At 47.1% G+C, this 21,800-nt stretch overlaps 1 protein-coding gene across 1 annotated transcript in view; it reads left to right on the top strand.

Moving 5' to 3' along the window:
• LOC144119542 (uncharacterized) overlaps positions 1 to 21,800 on the top strand; it is a 59,816-nt gene that overhangs the window by 22,621 nt on the left and 15,395 nt on the right. The window contains exons 8-9 of the mRNA XM_077652125.1: positions 17,062 to 17,329; positions 18,693 to 18,836. Coding sequence (XP_077508251.1) covers positions 17,062 to 17,329; positions 18,693 to 18,836 — 412 coding nt within the window. The remainder of the gene's footprint in view (positions 1 to 17,061; positions 17,330 to 18,692; positions 18,837 to 21,800) is intronic.

The raw sequence follows: 21,800 nt of genomic DNA, 5'->3' as shown, positions 1-21,800 counted from the left end.
AAAAAAAAGTCTCGGTTAGCTCAGTTGGTAGAGCGACTACTCCGGTGAAGCGGTGGTCCCGGGTTCGAACCCCGTACCAGGAAATATTTTTTAAACTGCGAAGTTTCTGTGATGAATAGCTTTCCTTTGCAGCCGTATGGCTGCGCTTGGGTGGATGCCAAGGAGTAATTAATCCCTTGTCAAAAAAGCTCGTCGGGACCTGTTAGCCGTGAAAACTTTCAGCGAGCCAATATAGCGCGAAAATGTCGCGCTCTCTCACTGAAAATTGAAAGGTCGTTATTAGGGTTTCTTTAAGCGCAGCGTGCATGCCGGAGCAAGTATGTTTCATTACCCGCTTAGAAGCGGCTACTGAGCGGCAGGTTACATATTCAGCGCAGTGACTTTACGAAGCAAATTAAAACTTGCATCCAGGCCGATGCGGCGGAGTTCAGTTGGTGTCGGAATCACTTTTGAAAATTTCAATCAATCTATCTTTTATTCCTTAACACAACTGTTAAAAGAACCCAAGGAGAAATGTACTTAATACGGCGCCTTTATGCTGCAGTCAATGGTTCGAGGTGAGCACTGAGGCTTCGCGAAATATTGGTTCAGCAGGAGTCCAAGAGGTGTTCGAAACGAATTGTAAGAGTCAGCACACGGCTATCGAAGCGGGCCTGCAAGTCTACTTGCACAGCCGCATATTGCACACGTGAGGATTTTTCAAGACAGTCTACGAGGGTGCAAGCAGCACGTCACGTTTCCCTCGATTTTGCCGTGTGAAACTACGGAAAAAAGGGATTTCAGTTTCGGCCGAGATCTAAACCCTAAAGCTCAACCCCAAGTATCCTTCCCTCTCATACCTTGGGCGCAGAACGCACATGAACCTTGCAACATGTTGTCGAAATCCAAGAAGTAAACATCAATAGCGACCTATTCTGGCGAACTACTAACAGAATATCTGATATGATCTAAATCATATCATCACATGATATGAATACCTGATAGGATAGACAGAAAGGTAGGTACTATGATCAGCCACCGCGGCGGTCGAATTTCGATGGAGGCGGAATTCTAGAGGCCTGTGTGCTGTGCGATGTCAGTGTACGAGAACCGCAGGTGGTCGAAATTTCCGGAGCCCTTCACTACGGCGGCTCTCACAGCCTGAGTCGCGTTGGGCCGTTAAGCCCCCTAAACCAAAACCATGTACTATGATCTTGCGCATAAACAAATGTACTTTAGTTTTTTCTTGTTTAAAAAAGGACCTATGATCTGTTTGCACTAATAATCCTGTAACTTCTTTTTAGCATCCTCTCTCGGTCTTGTAGTCCCGGAAGTCCGCTTCCATGGACAAAACTTTTTTGAGCGCGGGAGGCTGCGGCGGCGGTTCAAGATTTGTCGTCGTGTTGCTTTTTTGGCATGTGTCTGCGTGCCACGCTAGTTACCTGTTTCAGTTATGGAAATGCTGCTCCAATTTTGTCAAACTGCTCCACGAATACACTGCTGCTGCATCTTGTGCCAAGTAGGCATTTTCAGAAGAAATTGCCCCAAAGCAAAGCTAAATGAAAAAAAAAAATCAGCCCCCCCCCCCCCCCCCTTCCTGTTTCGCCGAAATATATAGCGTCAAACAGCTGAGCACAAAAACAAAAGTGTGCCACTGCGCACTCAGCCTTTGTTCCGCGCTGGCACGTGTCTGGCCGCTCGAGTCGCATGTCCCTTTGCAGGCCGAAAGTCGACTTCTGGAACTAGTAAAGCACGTTGTTGGGAAAGCTGGTGCATTGCATTAAGGAAGATAATACCAGCAAAAAGAAGACGCACACAGGAAAGTGGGAAGACGACAAGAAAGAGGCTAAAGCACCAGCTTTCTATTTGCGACATAGGGGCTCAAATATATACAGGGCACTCAGCCCACTTGATCATCGCTCAATCCCCCATCCCACTCACCCATCCGTCGTGGAACAAATGTAAGAATGATAAAAATTACAAAGACCGCATTCAACTGCTATATTTCATGGGCATCTGAAAGGTTCCGTCGCCTAATCCCAGTGCCGAAAATATTGCCAATAACACGTAATCGTTGCAAAAGCAGCGTCAATAACAATAAATCAACAAAAACGAAAAGGAACACTTTCAGCGCCCAGTAACTGCAACAACATCAAGCGGAACAGAATTACTTTCTTCGAAGGAAACGTGGCTGTTTCCTATCAAGGCCTTGTGATCCGGGCTAAATGATCGGGTCGTTCCCACATGCGACATTTGAGAGCACTGCAATCGCGGCGCGCAAGCGGGCATGTCACGTGGTATTTTTTGTATTTCGCGGGCATCTGCAGAGAGCGAAAAAAAGCCGATACGGAATGAATGGAAAGTTATAAACTGTTTAATTGGACGTTTCGCGGACCGTTCTACAGCTTTCTCGTTGACTTTTTCGCCTAGCTTCATTGCTTGCGAAGTTGGTTAATTGATGTCGACTAATTCTGCCATTAAGCACAATACGAAAAATACTTTGAGTTGCTCCATACAATAGCCAGAAACATGCATTTGGTCGCGTCATCTTAGAGTGCCGCGGCATATTTTTAAACCTTGGCTGCAGTTAGTAGCTGGGACACCCTGTGTGTGTGGTGTTTATATATATATATATATATATATATATATATATGAAAGAAGCCAACAGCCACAGAAACCAAGGAGCAAACGGACGCGGACATTACTGCTACTATTTGTGGTGTTGATTGATTGAGATTATTGTTGAATAATTTCTTTGCGTTCTTTTAAACATAATTGATTAGAAATGCAGCAGAAAACCGTAAAATTAAATACCCCTGAAAGCAGCACATTTGACAGCCGTCGCCGTAGCTCAGTTAGCAGAGCACCGGACGCGTAATTCGGAGGTCGTGGGTTCAGTTCCCGCCGGTGGCATGTTGTTGTTTTTTCTGCTGCTTTTCTAATCAATTACCTTTAAAAACGCAAAAATTATTATATAATAATCTCCATCAATCAACACCACAAATATTAGTAATAATGTCCGCCCCCCCCCCCATGCTCCTTGGTTTCTGTGGCTGTTGGCGTCTTTCATATGTGTAACGAGTCCCTCATTTCCCTTCCCTTGTCTGCTGTGTGTGTGTGTGTGTGTGTGTGTGTGTGTGTGTGTGTGTGTGTGTGTGTGTGTGTGTGTGTGTGTGTGTGTGTGTGTGTGTGTGTGTGTGTGTGTGTGTGTGTGTGTGTGTGTGTGTGTGTGTGTGTGTGTGTGTGTGTGTGTGTGTGTGTGTGTGTGTGTGTGTGTGTGTGTGTGTGTGTGTGTGTGTGTGTGTGTGTGTGTGTGTGTGTGTGTGTGTGTGTGTGTGTGTGTGTGTGTGTGTGTGTGTGTGTGTGTGTGTGTGTGTGTGTGTGTGTGTGTGTGTGTGTGTGTGTGTGTGTGTGTGTGTGTGTGTGTGTGTGTGTGTGTGTGTGTGTGTGTGTGTGTGTGTGTGTGTGTGTGTGTGTGTGTGTGTGTGTGTGTGTGTGTGTGTGTGTGTGTGTGTGTGTGTGTGTGTGTGTGTGTGTGTGTGTGTGTGTGTGTGTGTGTGTGTGTGTGTGTGTGTGTGTGTGTGTGTGTGTGTGTGTGTGTGTGTGTGTGTGTGTGTGTGTGTGTGTGTGTGTGTGTGTGTGTGTGTGTGTGTGTGTGTGTGTGTGTGTGTGTGTGTGTGTGTGTGTGTGTGTGTGTGTGTGTGTGTGTGTGTGTGTGTGTGTGTGTGTGTGTGTGTGTGTGTGTGTGTGTGTGTGTGTGTGTGTGTGTCGCAATAAAGTCAGTGAACCATGAGAAGAAAGGTGGTCGTTCTCGTGATAGCGTCTACAATCGTCACCCACGATGGCCTCCAGCCCAGAGTAAAAAATCGGTAGTTCAAATTCCTGGATACTTCGTAGAATTTATGCCTCCCCGTAATTTGTAATGCAAATTTTACCGCATGATTGGATGGAAGCTTGCGCCTGTTCGGTTAACTTGAAGACCTATGCAGGATCGCCTGGGTGCGCTGCCAAGTCGAGGACCCCTGCCCCCCACCCCAAATTTAGATTGGCAATGCAGCTTCGCGGTGTGTGTAACGTGAGCCCGCAATAAGCAGCAATACGTTAAATCGGGCCCTTCAGTGCTTCACACACCCGGCGGTGGTACTCCACACGCGACCGCAAGGTGACGTCACATCGGCTAAAGCGACTTTCTGAAGGCCACCGGCGGCGGTTGATGAACTCCTTCCAAGGCCGGCGCCGATGCAGATCATTCAGTTTCGTGCCGGCCGCTCATAACTCCAAATTCCCTCGCACAAAGCAAAACCGTGCCATGCGCTATCGGCCAAGCCGCGTCGCTGCTTTTCAAGCAACAGGTGTCTTTCTGCGCATGCGCATGCCACTGACCTGACGACCTGTCGTGACTGACCTTGGCCGTTGTGGCCGCCGCACTCGGGAGCGTCGAGGAAGTCGGAGTTGTAAATCGCTGGCCTGCGGCGCAGAGCTTCGCCACTTGCGGAGTGCTTACGTCATGAGATGAGCGGCCATGCTCTGCGGATGCCAAAGCCGGCGTGACTGAATTTCGGGCGACAGAAAGCGACGCCCTGACCACGACGAGGCCTAACGAGATTCCTCTGTAGTAGCAGTTAATCGTGGAACGTCTAGCGCCGTTTCCTTGAACAGCGATTGTAAAGTGATCCAAGCAGACGGACAACGTTTCACGTTCGCGTTTCTCGTCTTGGTTCGATATTAGAGAAATCGAAAACTCGCTTAATTTGAATTTTTTTGGACGGACAGAAGGGGGCTTTGAACTACCGGGGGCTGTGCTGTATTTCTACAAAATGTGGCACAGCTGTTCATTGGATTCGATGCATTATTCGAACAATGCGGACCTCTCCTTCATGTGATGTACGGAGAGATGGTTGCGCTGGACGAGAAGATTCTTCGCAGCTTAGTGGGTGTGGATGTTTAGCTTGGCCGCACATGACAAGAACTGAATTGATTTTATTCGGAGTGTTCGGATGCACGGAAAGATCATTTGTAGAGAAACTGAAACCGCTATTGTAAATTGGACGATCGAAGGAAAGAGGTTATTATGGCTTAGTAAACGGAGCCCCTACGTTAAGGCTGCTAGTTACTTGCTTTCGAAATTGCCCCTTGATAACATTTGCTGAAGTACTGCAAGTTTCTTCACCCTAGTGCCATTCAAGAGGAGACTTCAGTATTGTAACCTTGAGAAACATAACACCACTAGTTCCTGGAGTGGTTGCACTCCATCATGCGCCATTCCTGATGGACGAGTTTGCACTTTTGTCAACTGAATCATTCATTCCACCATGACACATATAAACAACTGGATGCTACTCGCCAATGTTCCTTCGGAGTAACGTGCCGTCAAAGTACCCTTTGGTAGCAGTTTTTGTCGAAGCTGTCTCTTTTATAGTGCACGGCAACGCTCACATTGCAAGCGCCTTAGTGAGAGACATCACACGCACCTTGATCGTTGCAACGTGTCTCTAGCAAGTAGGATTAATGCTGTCAAGAGTTCGTCAGCGTTATTCAGCACGTTTGACTGCGGAAGCCGAACTAGCAAACAAGAAGACAAAGCTCGATAAAATGTGTGAGCAGCCCAGAGTAGCTCAAGAAGACAGCCTTATTCAAACAAGATACGGCAGGCAAAAAACAAGCGCCATAAAGCCCAACTTAACCTAAAGGTTAACATAAAGTTGAACATAAAACTGAAGCGCCATAAAGGGGGGATGGCAAGCTTATGGTAGGGCGTGAGCGTATTGGTTAATATCTCGAAGTGATCAATAACAGAAGAGTTATCCCCTGTTATCAGAAGTTGGTACCGGATAACCCCGATCCACCAAAACATGTACGCGAAACTCCACTCCGGCAGGAGACAGGCAAGCGCCCAATAATTCGAAAAGAAGTGCACATTTATGAATGCAGCCCATTTACCGACGCTACACTCTAGAGAGGCAACGCTAGGAAAGCAATAGCAGCGGTGACCAACCGCAGAGGAACGGTAACCTGCAGCGTGTTAATGTCCCACAGATACATCACGGAAGCGGAGGAAGTCGCCATCGTACTCGCTATCCAAGAGGGAATATAAACAAGGGAACCGCTGGCAATCTTAGATTTCCAAACAGCGCGCAGGACATTCCACAGAGGAAGAATTGGTAAGAACGCACACTGCAAAACAAAGTTTGTACCGGGACACGAACCGATTACAGGGAACTTACTTGAGGATAGAACGGCCCGAGGATACGCCAACTACCGGGCTATCAACACATCCGCGGTAGAGGGCCTAACGCCCATCGATTCCGATTACTCTACAATATTAAACCACTAGAGAGAGAATTAATCGTGCGATCTACCCAGCACCCAAAAGAAAACTAAAGTCTCAAAAGGCCATCGATCTGCGTAGGCTGCTGACAGGCACCTTATTAAACACACAACCTACACAAGACAAACTACACAAGACACACCCCACAGCTTTTAAGGACATATACCCGTGGTGAAGGTCAACACCAACCCTGTACCACAGAGCATAGGAGTGTATGCCACAGTACATAGGACCTCACATAAACAATCCAAATAGAGATCAGTTGGAGGCACTGCTGGCCAGCTCAGACCTAGAGTACCAGATCCTCCTGGTCAGAAGAACCAACAGGCTTGCGGGGACCAGCGGAGCCCTGAAAAGGGGCCCCGAACGTCGATAATCCTCACATGAGGCCAGCTCAATAGCTGATAATTCAGTAAAGTTCAACTAACTAACTAACTAACTAACTAACTAACTAACTAACTAACTAACTAACTAACTAACTAACTAACTAACTAACTAACTAACTAACTAACTAACTAACTAACTAACTAACTAACTAACTAACTAACTAACTAACTAACTAACTAACTAACTAACTAACTAACTAACTAACTAACTAACTCACTAACTAACTAACTAACTCACTCACTCACTCACTCACTCACTCACTCACTCACTCACTCACTCACTCACTCACTCACTCACTCACTCACTCACTCACTCACTCACTCACTCACTCACTGCTCCATCATGTTCTGCTAAAAACATTCGCAGGCTTGTCATGAAGTATTCGTGCCGGAGAGAATAAAATAAACTTGCCAGTTTGCATTCCAAGTTTTACAGCAATGAAACCTATAAAAACTGATGATGTCAAAAATAATTAAGCTATTTAAATGAAATTTAATTTTTAACATTCAATGAACTTCGCAATAAGCATGAAAAATGTCATTGCTCTACGTCAAAAATAAATGATTTCACTTGCGACTCCGCGACCACAGGCTCTTAGGGCGTCTGGCAGCAAACTGTAATGTTCTTCACCACGTTCTTGTGCTCCTGCCACATTCTTATTTTGGCACTTCTGGGAAGATTGGGTGACGCCAAGAAAAATTCAGGGGGCACTTTGTTGACCTAAAGTGCGGTGAGGCGAAAGCCTTTAGCGCGGTGTCGCTGCTTGTGTCACTGATGTGCGGTTAAGGTGCTAAATAAGTACATAATTGTTTGTGAATCTTAAATGCTGGATACACTGGAGGGCATTTGGGAGGCATCCATCTGATTCGACGCCTTTATGCAAACACTCTCCAGCGTCCTAGACAAGGAGAAATGCATATGCGCTGGCAGGAAGTAGCGTAGTCGTTAGCACGCTCAGCTTTGGAACAGAAGGATGGTGGTTCGAATCCCATCGCACACAAAGGCTTTTTTTCTTATGGAGTTTAAGAGTGTCAAGGACGGACGGACACCGCGAGTATGAGCCATTAAAGGATATCGCCTTAATACTATTCCTATATTAGGCTACGACAATGACTGGTTTTTCTCTTTCGCTCTCTCTGCGACAGCCATAGGTTGAGGCATGATCTTTCCCGCCAATATGGTCGCCATCAACACTTATTTCAAAAAGTAAGTGTACTCTAGCTCGTCGACAGCGTTTCTTATGCTACAGCGCAAGTTTTTTGAAAGAAAAAATGCGCCAGCTGGCACCACTACAGGATCGCAATTTCTACTCGAACAGCCACATAATGACCGGTATACAGACACGACGCGGTAAATTTCGTGGGCAATCCTCGAGTGTCCCGAAGGCAGCGCAGGACCAAAGTGACACGCAGAAAGAAATCAGCGATCGAGACACGGATGGCAGAGTGGCAAACACGCACACGAATGCAGACTAACCACTTTACTAGGTGAAGGAATACAAGGCGCCTATAGGCGATCTTCTCATCTGACTTACAATCTAATCGCACAAAACGCCGCCGCACGAACAAGTGCTCGGGAAAGAATACAAATGAGCTGGAAAACTGCCCAAAGTTTTCCGCCTTGTTTGAATTCTGGCCTGGATATTTGTTCGCGTGCCAGTGGTTTCTCGCTTGGATTGTAAGGGCGATGCTGAGATCGCTTATATATGCAGCTTGTATTCTTTCACGTAGTAAAGATGTTAGACATAAGGTTAGACAAATTTCTGCTTGCCGATTATCACCCACTAGCTCGAGCCCTAACCTTTCAAAGTTGTTAGTCTGCGACTGTGTGCGTGTTTGCCTCAGCGCCGCCCGTGCCTCCATCGCGCAGTTCTTTTTCGCATCTATAATGAACTAACTAGCACGACAAGTTCTGCCAAAGTGATAGACTGGGGAACGATAAGTAAGGAACCGCTGAGATGCGGGTTGGGAAGAGCATGTGCTCAAGCAGTTTTCACTGCAGTGCCACGAACGGGTTACCCAGAAACTAGGGGTCTGTATAGCAGTGTAACGATGGGAACGAGATCTAGGAGTCGTGCATAGTTCGTCGGCAGCCCGAGCCAGCATTCTTCCTCTGCGTTTAGCTCTCCGCGTAAATTTATTCAGCTATTTATCTGGTCTGACAAGAAAGGACGGCGTGTGCAACGATTACATATGAGGAACATATGGATCACATATGGAACGATCACTTATAATGACAGATATTAAGAGAAAAATTCGAAGAAGGACGGTCGCCATAGTATCGTCATGTAACGAAGAAGAACAGTGAATACATACAACAAATATAATACCCCAGACCAGGAGGAAATTTTTCTTCAACTAGAGGTTGATATAAAAGCTGTATAGCTTTCCTTTGTAGCCATATGGCTGCTCTCGGGTGGATATCAATGAGTAGTCACTGCCTTAAGAATTGGAAAGATGGTGATGAAGTTGTTCGTGCGGGCGGGCGGAAGGCCCGGAAAGAAGTGGCAAGAAGATGTGTAGGAATGCAAGGATGACGAACATCACTTGTAAACGGGTGAGCGATAAGGCGAAGCTGACAGCGTTCATCCAAAACGTCGACACCCTATAATATGGGGCTAAGGTGCAATCCAATGTTTAAGGATATATTTCATGGTTCCGGCCACGGCAGTCGAATTTTTATGGAGGCGAAATTTTAGAGGCCCGTGTACTGTGCGATGTCAGTGCACGTTAAAGAACCCCAGGTGGTCGAAATTCCCAGAGCCCTCCACTACGTTGTCCCTCATAGCCTGAGTCGCTTTGGGGCGTTAAACCCTCATAAAACCATAAACCCATAAACCCATTTCATGGTTGACTCCATTTGTAGTAAGGGAGTAGTTTCTCATTAGCATTTACCTAAGCTCAGCTGCACTGCTACAAAGAAAAGCTTTACAGCTTTCACAGGAATTTGACAATTTAAGAAAATTCTTCCTTGTTCGGGGTTCGAACCAGCGATCGTACTTGTCCGGGCCAGTCGTTCTACCAACTGAGCCAGGACGCGCAGCACATCACATGGCAAGGCTAGAGCAAAATGAACAGCTGGAAATGGGAAGTGTGTTGGCCCGATGTCTAGGGGTTTTCTAGGTGGAATCGACTCGTAATAAGGGAATAATTACACATTAGCACTCCCCCCACAAGCGGTGCCACACGGCTACAAAGGAAAATTACACAGCTTTCATAGAAATTTCAAAGTCCAAAGCGCTCATGTTATAACAGACTCACAACACGCGTGTCGAAACTTCCTGAGAGGCTGAGTTCCCAAGCATGTCAGTCGGCTCATGGACATTACACTCCTCACCAAGCACTACCAAAACACCTGGACCCAAGCCACGAAGTTTCTGTGAATGCTGTATAGTTTTTCTTTCTAGCCAAATAGCTGCGCTTGGGTATGCTGATGAGTAATACTGGCTTATTAACTGGGGCTACCTTTAGAGCCCGCTCCGCGGCCCGGAGTTGGGTCTCCGGGCTGGAGCTGAGCATCACGACCTCTGACAGCTCGGAGGTTCGGAGCTGCATTAAGTGCGGAGGAGGCGCGTCCTTCTGACAGGCCTGCCAGACTATGTGACATGCTTGTCGTTTATCACATCACGTTGATATTATTTATGCGACTCGAGAATTTTCCTGTCTCACCGATGTACATGATAAGACAAGGTATCTCTGGTGAGGTGTCTTGTAGATAATTCCTGGAAAGTGTTCACCTGGCCCTCGGTCTTCAAAGTTCATTAGCTGCTTGCAGTCGTCAGTTGGGTGAAACTCCGTCGGGTCAGGCATTACAATTCGATGTAATCAAGACGCAGTTACTGCCCACCCAGTCACTGTTATCCCCGTCACCAGACTTGACTTGGCCAACGCCTCTATCGTATGCAAAGGAAGGAACCTCATCACGTGTCTTCTGCTCGAATCCCTGTTCATCCAAATAACGCAAGAAATGTCCAACAGGAACGAAGGCTCCGTGCCAAGCATCTACGCCGGATCAATATGTCATAATCTTCGCATATAACTTCGCCACCGCTCCTGTCCTGCTCTTTGTGAACAAGAAACACGCACGGATTCCGAAACGACTTTTTTTTTCGACTGCGGTCCGCGATTGCTTCATTTCGTCAGATCAATACCTGGTTACGGAGATTTTTCGACGGCACATGGGGCACGTGCAAGTCATATCTCGGCTGCACACGAGAAAGCGCTTCGCTGATGCCACGCACGTATGGGATTTCTGGTCGTGCGCGCAAAGTCCTGCTATCAGGAGCCGCCGTATGCGCAACTTGTTCTTCCCCTTTCATAGCAAAGTTGCTGTGATAACCGTTGGCTGAAACTTTCCGGCGCACTCTTTTTTTTAAACTCATTTTGTGCATCTCTTTTGTTCTTGCAGATTCATGTAACACGTTTTGTGAGCGAGGAGATGACGGAGGCTTTCAGCGAATCCGGATGGTTTGAATTAAAATCTAATTACTAGGCTATGTGCGTACGATTTCTGTACACCGAGAAGAAAAGGCCGTTTCCTTGTCGCTGGACGGAGCATCCAAGTAAAGGAGGTTTTATTGCTCAAATTCGGCCGTAAGCCTCAAGCTTAAGCGTAAAATTAAAAAGGAGTTGTCGACATATCGGTAGACCAGATGAGCGCCGGAGCAGGGGGTTAGTAATATTTTTTGTATTACTTGTACAAACGCTGGCCTCACTGGTGCACGTGAGACCACCGGAAAGAAAATAAAATAAAAATAAATGTCCCTCCTAGGGGCCGAGAACGCGCCGGGACTCCTATATGAGCAACGTAGATGGTGGGCGACGGTTGTTGCCACCTGAGTGCATATTGCAGTGACGTAACAGTGATCTAACTAGTGCCGCAACTAAGTAGTGACTTAACTAGTGAATAAATGTTTCTTTAGTGATACTAACTGCTGCTTTTACATGGCAGCGAAACATTGCAAAATATCCACCTGCAGTCCTGCCCTAGTGTAATGTAGGCGTAGCGCTGGTTAGACCGTAAAGCGTTTTATTTGGATAGCACAAGCTCATGGGGTCGAACCCAACCATGAACCTTATGGCGTTCCTGACCTCGAGGGGGCCGAAAAGAAAACGATATTGCCGCGACTGTGTTTCGAACCCGCGGCGGCGCGAACAGATCAGCTTCGGTGGCCACGACACGAAAAAAAAAAAAAGCGCACTATGCTATCGCCGCAACGGATCGTGCCTTGTTTTAAACTGCAACACACTCTCGCGCTGTGCATTGCACGTCATCGTCTTCATCGACTTCCATCTGCGGGGCGAACAGATTAGATCAGAGTTTAACCTGAGCCTAATATCGTCACCAGACGTGCCGCCGACCCAGCAAAGCGAAACTATGGCCCAACGAGGATAAACACATGCTTTCGCACGTCTACTCGATTTAACTACGTTAAAACTCTTCCACTTTTTTTTAAAAACCCACCAAGGTACTTTAGTCCAGACCGGCTGTGTTTACCAGACTTTGCCATGTCGCATAAATCGGCCGCTAGACTCAGAAAGCTGCCAAGCACTGATGTCATTGCTGCAGCGCCGAGTAGGAGGCGCTGACCGAACCGGTGTGAGTGCTAGCCAACCCTCGGGAGAGGCAGTGCGGGTTCCCTTTAGTGCGGATGAGTGGCACGGCGCCAGTACTCGACTGCGGCGGTTGGGTGTACTAGCGGCGGAAGGACTGCCGCGGAACAGATGCTCTCCGCGCGAGGACCGTGCACGACGCTGTGAGATACCGCCGCACCGCTCAAGGTTGGTCCGCCTCACTATAGGCACTTTGTGAGGGTTTCAGTGAAACACAGTCGCCGCGGATTTTCAAACCTATTTGCATGCCCAAAACAACTTAGGATTCTTTTCTAACTGTATCGAATATACCAGGTGTTTCAGGGAAGACTTTCATAATAATGAATAATAATTGGTTTTGGGGGAAAGGAAATGGCGCAGTATCTGTCTCATATATCGTTGGACACCTGAACCGCGCCGTAAGGGAAGGGTAAAGGAGGGAGTGAAAGAAGAAAGGTGCCGTAGTGGAGGGCTCCGGAATAATTTCGACCACCTGGGGATCTTTAACGTGCACTGACATCGCACAGCACACGGGCGCCTTAGCGTTTTTCCTCCATAAAAACGCAGCCGCCGCGGTCGGGTTCGAACCCGGGAACTCCGGATCAGTAGTCGAGCGCCCTAACCACTGAGCCACCGCGGCGGGGCGAAAGACTTTCACTAATTGGTTTTTTGGGGTAAAATAGGACTTTCACGGCATAGTATTAACAGTGTTGGCGGACATCGGAAAGCAGGGAAATTGTCTTAAGTAGAAAGCTTGTAAACTAATTTTTGATGACTAACTTTTTAACTATCACAGAGAGGATCTGGTCGCAATTAGAGATTTGTAGTCGGTCGTCAGTAAGAGCCATATCATGCATGCAACAAATCAACCCCGCCAGTGAGCATAACTAGTCGAAAAAGCCAAATTTTGTCGAGTCACAGCGCCAAGGGTAACCGCGTTTTCGAAATTCTAAAAACTGATATGGCTATTACTGACGACCGGCTACAAACATCTAATTGCAACTAGGCGCCTAACACCACTAGCTAAAAAGCTCATTATTAAAATTAGTTAACCAGCTTACTACTTAAGATGATTCACCGGTTTTCTGATGTCAGCCAACACTGGTAATACTGTTTGCAACAATTCTACTTTTACCCAAAAAAGCCTATTTCTGAAAAATGTTGAAAGTGTTTGCTGAAACACCCGGCGTAATCATCGGAGTTTGGGCCGACACCCTTGAGGTTTCGGTAAATATTTATTTTCTGGAATGGAGCGTTTTTTTTTACACGTTACGCTATCAGTCGATCATGAGCATAAACTTCGTAAAAAAGAAAGAGAGAGCTAAACGAAAAATAAGTTCTGAGAAACGCAGTGCGAACTCAATAGATGCGGATGTTCGGGACTGTCTTGACCGGTATTCCCCGAGAGAGATGTGAGAACACGTATCCTGAGCTACGTTTTCATTCTCCGGATTTTGGCAGGAAATTAACGAAAAAGTGGCTTAGCACAAAATGCCTGTCGCCGTATCAATTAACTTGATTCGACGCACCGTTTCGTTCATTCTTTTCCGAGACCCAGAAGCACGGCAGTGTTCAAACCTAATGCCTTGCCGTGAACTTCTGCACGAAGGGAAACTACAATATATAAGTGTTCCGAGTTCTTTGTTACGCCTAAGTTTGAGACCTGTCCCATACAAAAAAGTCCTATGGGCGTCTATGAAAAAAGCTATGTCTGTCTATGGCCTTTTATGAAGGTCTATAAGCACCCATAGAGGTGCTTATTGCCAGCTATTGAAAAATCTATGCCACTAAAGCTATAGCTTTGGAACCATACAACTGTCTTAAGCTCTCTATAGAAAAATATACCAGCCTGTATAGACAGCTATAGACAGAAATAGGAAAGGTCTATAGCCATTTGGGCCAAAATTCTATAGCCGGCCATAGGACATTTTTGTATGGGGTAAGCTCTCCATAATCACGGGATACAGAGGACTGCTGCGCGAATTTTGTTTTTAAGTGTGTGTATATTAAAGCGCATCTGTAAAAGCGCCCGGTCGACAAAAAGTTAGAAGCGCCGTTGTGAAGAGGCCATACCAATGCGTGCTCGACCTGCGCCGCTGAAAAAAAGCTCCCCTTTATCTTACGAACACGTGCATGAGGCTTGCCGCAGTATTTCAGTGCGAGGTGGATGTACTGGGCGAGCTCCGAGAAGGCGGAGGCGAAAAACAAACACTGTGGTGTAGTGTTTGTCCCTGTTATTCTGTCGTGTCTAATTCGCGCAGTACTAACGTTTTTTCATCAAACACTAATTTTTTACTGACGCATAGTGTATGCGCCCTGTTGGCAGGAGAACGCACAGAAGACTGCGGGAGCGAAGCATCACTCGCGAAAATGTATGGGGTCCAATAGCGCGATGCACTCACACAATAGAGGCGACGCGGCGGCAATGTACCTTCGATCAGTGTAACATGTCAGGCTCGCGTTCTTAGTAAGCCGGTTCTATGGCTCAGGTAGCCGCCGCGATCTTCTTTTGATGGCGCCCTTGTGTCGTGCACGAAACAGATATTCTGAGGCGCCTTGAAGCTGTTCAGGCTTGTGCGCTGCAGTGATACAGGGGTAGCTCAGGGCGCAGGCCATTCGACGCAGATTAATATTTACTTTCATTTTCCAGCCAGGGTGCAAAGAAACTGGTTTATGGGAGTGTAACGTCCCAAAGCGACCCAGGCTATGAGGGACGCTGTAGTTAAGGGCTCCGGAAATCTCGACCACCTGGGGTCGCAAAGAAACTATCAGCGGAAAACGTTACAATGAATACCCGCATTTAGTAAGCGCTAGATACAGTCTGAAACATTCCGAAAACAACGCTTCAGTTGTTAGGATGTTGCTATCAGCTGCACAGCCAGCGGAATAGTATTTTTGCGAGACGGGAACGCGCAGTCACGTGACAAAGCAGTTTGATCTGGATCATGGCCGCTCTCAGTCATTGTCCACGGGAATGCATGTGCTGGATGAGGGCTTTTCGCTTACAGTCGGTATATTAACTGCTTAATTCATGCGGGAGCAGCAGTTCACACCAAGAGCATACGTGTAGCGCACTGTTAACAGAGAGCACTGGAAAGAAAACCGATATAACCAAACAAATACGTATGCCGTAAGATTTCTATGAACGATATTTCGTTGACGAGGAGCGAAATCGGAGGCGCAGTATCGCATTTGTCACGGTTTTCATTTCTTTAGAGCATATAAGAACTACTGCCTGCGTGCCTATAGAACGCAGGTGCAAAGAAGTGATTCGTTGGTGGCCTTTAGCCTTTCGCGGTGAACGCAGTTGGGCTGCCGTAAACGTAAGGGATGCCCAAACGTGATCGCGTCCGTTGGAATCGCGCCCAGTGTGAGCTGCAACGCACCGGCGAGGACCGTTCTCACATCTGTACAGTACGCGATGCGTGTAAAGCACAAGTACAGTTACCTTCCCGATAGGCAGCAGAGTTTTTGTCGCCAACAGGCTCAAATTGCTTCGCTACCGAGCCTCCAAGCCCATTTCGCATGTATCGAGTTATACTGAGCACTACTGTGCATTCTACTCTACTGAATGAGTGCTGGAACAGGCATATATCGACAGTTCCGAGAGAGGGGAACTTTTACTGCTCAGGTACTTTGTGCTCAGCGTGGCGGGTGGAGCTTTTCGCGGTCGCAATATCCTCTTGGAGATTTATGACAGTGCCTTAAGGTGGCAGCAGGGATGCGTTTATACAATCGCCGTCAATTATTCTTGACTTCCGTCCGTTGAAAAGAGAGAGGAAGAGCTGTATCTTTCAGCATGAAAGAAGCCTTGTGTGGCTGAGAAAAAACTCTTCAAAAAATTTCCTTTGCTGGATAATGAACATGCAGTGTCATCGCAGTGCTGTGCATTACATCTAAAGCTGCCCTAAAAACAATGTTGTTCGCTTTGGCGTCATCCATTCAGCTCTACGACGTCCATGCCGTCCTGGAGCAGTTACCAGTTTGATCTGCTGTCTGTCCGGGAAGAGACCTTTCAATGTTTGCCGAGCAGGAAGTATGTAAGAACATGTAAAAATCCAGACATGTTTGTTTAGAGGGTTTAGAGATTGCTTTAGAGTGCACAGAGACACATTATAGGAAAAGCGCGATTTTTTACGGAGTAACACGTCAAATTCCTCCACTGCCCATTGCCACGTTGAGCTGTAGTGTATAGCCACAAAATAAGCTGTAATCGTGAGCCACAACTTCATAATTATGCATTTGACACGGCTTTAGAACACCGGTGCAGCGAAAGCAGCTGGAAGTACTGAAAAATAAATTGCCAGATAAGCATGCCTGTGCATTTTAAATATATATTTTTCTTACTCTTAGGAGTGGGATAGTGATTGCTGGTGCTTGACCTGCTGCTGATAATTTTCAGCTGAGGTCTCCGGGACAGGATTGGTTCTACAAGAGTTCTGCCCCCCCCCCCCCCGAAAATTTATTTAGACAGTCTGCAGACTGTCTATAGAATTCTGTCTATAAAGTCTATGGACTCTCTATAGAAGACCCCAGAGAACAGTCTATAGGTAATACAAATCCGATAGACAGACTATCGACAATCTATAGATTTATGGTCATACGCTTTAGTAGACTGCCTATAGGCTATGAATAGACAAAAAGAAATATCTATAGGAAGGCAATAGAGTCTACAAGAAGTCTATAGACGGTCTGTAGACTATTTTTGCAAGGGGCATGCTCTTTCTCCTTGGTTGTTCATTTTCCCTTTAGCAGCTAGGTCGTACATTGTTTCAGATGCGGCCTGATAAAGACGCGCCCTCGGCGGTAGCTCAACGTCGCGCCCCGGTCACTGAGGGGCAGAGCAAGATGTCCGCCGAGCCGTACCAGGACAGCCGGCGCAGCGTGCTGGTGGCAGTTGCGTGCAGCTGGTGCCTCTTCTGGAACGTGATCGTGAACCGAAGTGGCGGCATCGTCTTTGTCACCATGATCTCCGAGATGGGCGCCACTCGGGAGGCAGCGTCATGGCCTTTCAGTCTTCTTGGTGCCGTCGCCAATATATTTGGTGAGCATCGGCGGATTGTTCAGTGCTGCTGCCACGTTCAGCAGTGTGCTCCTATATAAGAGTGATTTTTTTTTATACTGGTATTGTCGACGCTTGTGAACGTGAGTGTTAAGCTGCAAGAATTGCGGCGTAGTATAGTGCTGCTGCTAGACTGGCCCTGGACAGCCCGCGCTGGGAAGGGGGGGGGGGGGGGGGGGAGGGGGGAGGAGGCACCTTAAATGAATTTCCTGGAGTGATGAAGTTGAGCACTCACTCAAGACTATCCTATGCATGGGCGAAGACTTTGAGAAAATTTGCTTATTTTAAACCAAAACATGCAACGATTCTCCAAAACTCTTTTGACTGTGGACTCCGTATGCGCTGAAATAGTTCACTGGACAATCAACTTTTCGGTTCCATCTCTCACATGTAGCTCTCGCATGGGGACTTGACACCTTCGTTGAAGCCTTTGTAGCCTTCTGCATTTAAACACTACTTAGCCTCCGAAATTCGCCACTAACCGCTTTTACAGGGAGAGCTGTGAAATGCACATTTTCCGGTTCCGCGGCGTCGGCGTAAGCCAGCGCCACGCCGATTGATCATCATTCACTGGTCCCCACACATGACGTCATTACAACGCGCCACGACGACGCTCCACGTTGAGTGGTTTGAGAGCAGTGACGCGCGCAGTTGTGAGAGCATAGTGCTATCGCGCGCAATTCACCATTGAAGACAAATATTAATGAATGAACAATATTATACTGTCACCACCGCCTACAGCTGTAGCTGAATCTGGCGTTACCCAATGGTAAGCGTGCTAGAGGTGAGTATTTTCAACGCAGTTTTAAGGCTATAGTTGGGGGAGGTCATCTGACTTCAAGAGATTTCATTACGAACTGCGGTGTAAAAAGCTTGCTCGTTTTCAGTTATGTTGTGCTTTGAAAGCCGCCTGACTTGTTGTTTGTTGTCTGCATGTAAATTGATATGCTCAAATATAATGTAATGTGAAGTATTCATTAAATGTGATATCCTTTTGTCTTTACGATGTGTTGTATTTGCACTGCTGTTTCGGTTTTGTAGAGCCAAGTGAAGGTTTCAGTGGACACGTCAAGCTGCCCAGTGCAGCTTTTAGCCCCGAAAACCTTCCAGCATGTTGTGAAAAATAAACACTGAATTGAATTGACTCGGAGAGGATGCGGCTGCTCTATCTGCATTGCTACTAAAGCAAACAGTCAACTAAAATGCACTATGATGGCCTCTATAAAACTGATTTAAGCGGCAATCGGCGCTCTGTCCGCTGCTCCGCTCATTTGTCACACTCATCAAAGGCGTAAACCACACCCTGCGTAAACGGAGTGCCATTAATTATACGGCTGGTTTGCAGGTATCCTGTCCGGAATCCTGTTACGAAAGCTGCCGCTGCGTGCCGTCTCCCTCCTGGGAAGCACGTTCGTGGCTGTGGGCATACTTCTCAGCGTGGTGTTCTACGGTGTCATCGGAATCACGCTCTGTATAGGCATCATCACGTGTAAGCATTCCCGGTGCTTTCGCTTTACAGTTGACGCGAGGCCGTCTCTTGTTCGTTGATGCCACTCAACGGAGTAGTGCCAGTCACTGAGACCTGTTCCGTGTCACTGAGTGTGTCACTGAGTGTGTTCCGTGTTCCATGTGTCTCTCTTCGTTTGTGTCCCAAAGTTCATGCTGGCCCAAATCACTACAGGCAACGCTCTATAGTCGGATCTAGTCCGCAAAAGTATCTTGGACTTGCCAGCGAAGCAGTCAGTTGAGTCATCAGCTTCACTCACAGTCATGTCCAGCATACAGCGCGCGCCGTCGACGCGGCATTCGGGCTCAAAAAGCGCCTCAAAGCAGTTCGTGTGTGTGGCGGGAAGCGTAAGAGCCCTTTCAGCGCGAAAGCAGTACTTCAATTTCAATTCATTTCGGACACGATGTGAAATATGCCCACGAGGTAAGGCAAAAGGAGACTCCCCTGCCATCTGACGAGGCCTTAATTCGCCCCGGATGCACATGCCTGACAGCCGGCACAGAATCACTAAAAGTACGTTGGACACAATGAAAATTACAAAGCTAACTACACAGGCATGCGCACAAGAATGAACGTATATGGAGACACTGAAATTATTTGCGAAGAAGGTTATGCATTTTCTAACAGTGGAATTCTTAACAATCATTGCTCAAGTATTTCACAAAGCGTCAGTAGTAAAACCGTCTGCCCGGTTTGTGTGAAGCTTGACCTTGAGAGTAACCTTGGGCAAGCCATAAGCAAATGAATAAAATAAACATTGCTGCGACTGGAACTGGAACCCGCGGCAGCGCGCGAACAGATCGCCTTCGCTGGCCACTGCTCGAGAGCACCATGTTATCGCTGCAGCCGATCACGCCTCGTGTCAAACTGCAAAACACTCATGCTATGCATTGCACATCGTCGTCTTCATCAGCGAATACTAATATCGAACTAATATTCGCGCTTGTAACTATGTGGCAGTAGTGACAGAGAGATGTGCGCTGCATGAGCTGGCGTGGATAACGTTGTGGTAAACACGCCACAAGAGCAATACGCGTTGGCGTTGACATTTCCGAATACGCGTTGGCGTTGACATTTCCGCAGAAACGCGGCACTGGAGCATAGGCCGTTGGCTTACATTGGGTAAAATGGCACAGACGATGAAAAAGTTGGAGACGCGCATAACTTGCTCCTTGGGTCAGTGGACACCTCAATCACGCTTTCAGGTATACGTAGCGGTGGTGTCCACCTGCAAGAAACCGTGCTTTCGAACAATATTTAGTGCTTAGCAATGCTAAACCTGCAGCCATCTTTTTTATGCGCTGCAATTTCTAGGCGGGCTACATTCTAAGCGATGACGTAGAAAAGGTGCGAATATTCCTGCTTAATCAGCCGTCTGTGTCCACTCAGACTCTGTAGTGAAAGGCTGTGGATAATTTCGACCATCTGCGGTTTTTTACCATGCACTGACATGGCATTGAGCACAGGCCTCTAGCATTTGGCCTATATCAAAATGTGATCGCAGAGGCCGGCATCTGACCCGAATCTTTGAGGTCACCAGACAAACACGATAACTATACTGAGCCATCGCGCCGGCTTCATCATTTCAGCAAATACGCATGACGAATTCTAAGTGGTTTTCATAAAACATTGTAACCAAGACCAACAATCCATGGAGCACTCTACCTCTATAGTGAATACCTACTGCCAATACTGATCTATGAATTGCATTCCGTTTACATTAAATGAAAAAGAAAACTTCGAAGAATCGTGCCACATATCATTGACTCGCTACGAGCTGTTCAGAATGCCGTCCCGATAAAATGCACATTCAGTGCTTCTTACACAACGATCCCAACAGGAGAATATTACAGCACTTATTCTTATACCCGCTATTGAACAAGCGCTTCAAAATACCCTGCGTGAAGCCTGGTACATACGCTGACACTCCAACGGGCACAAGCAATGCAAATCCTATCAGGCAGACTGCGAACCAGTTCACCAGTTTTGAGCTCATAACGTAATGCACAAAGACGGAGCAGCATACTCATACATCAGCGCACGCTCTTTCAAACAAGCGGGTTACAGCGTTTCCATGCCGCGTTCACTAACCAGAAAAACTGAAACAGCCCATAGTGGCTGCAGCTGCGCCATTTCAAAAGCAGACGTGAGCTTGAGACAACATACGCGTAACTGTGAGGATGAGACGCCGTCTCAAATTCACCTAGTTTTGCCTTCAAGTGCAGCCCGAACAGAGGTGGTTCTTGCATGCAGGTACCCAACCTAACGCTGTTAGATAAATCAACGTAAGCAACGAACACACTCCAAATAGGAACTATTTCAAAGAAAGAACTTCTTCAACCACAGGCGTAGCCATAGCACAATTCGAGTTGAATTGCATTCGTGGCGCAAATAAGCGCCGAATTACGTTGGCGTTTACGTAATGTAGCAGTCTGAGAACAGAAACGCATTCTATGCCTCTCGCGCTAGAGAAATTCATGAACTAACCCCTCAGAACGAAATGTAAGGCATCTCCTGTCGAGGCGACCTTTACTCTGCTTTAAAAATGAAAGCACAGGCCATTCGCGCCGGCAACGACTTTTATTCAACCACCAACGTTATTAACGCTCCTCCAGCGTCGCTTGACTGCAACATTTACCAACGCACCGTGCTCCATTATATAGCACAGCGTTACAAAACTTCTTTAGTGCAACGTCACTGTCCACGACGCGCACCGAGCGAGCGTGTACACGTAACAAGAAATGCACACCTGTCAATGAACAGCACTCCGTGGTCTGGGCAGGCGATAAGAGAAAGATTAAAAATGAATGTAATCCACCTCAGAACGTGAGTGTGCGTTTCTGGAGGCGCCAAGTCAATCGAGCTCACGCACAGTTCCATTTCGGCCGTCATTCACGAGCTAAATGATATTTCTGGCCGTGCATCTAGTTTGAAACACACACACAC

This window comes from Amblyomma americanum, chromosome 2, assembly GCF_052857255.1.
Source record: "Amblyomma americanum isolate KBUSLIRL-KWMA chromosome 2, ASM5285725v1, whole genome shotgun sequence".
Lineage (NCBI taxonomy): Eukaryota > Metazoa > Arthropoda > Arachnida > Ixodida > Ixodidae > Amblyomma > Amblyomma americanum.
Note: the sequence above shows the minus strand (reverse complement) of the source record. Positions and strands in the feature narration are given on the sequence as shown.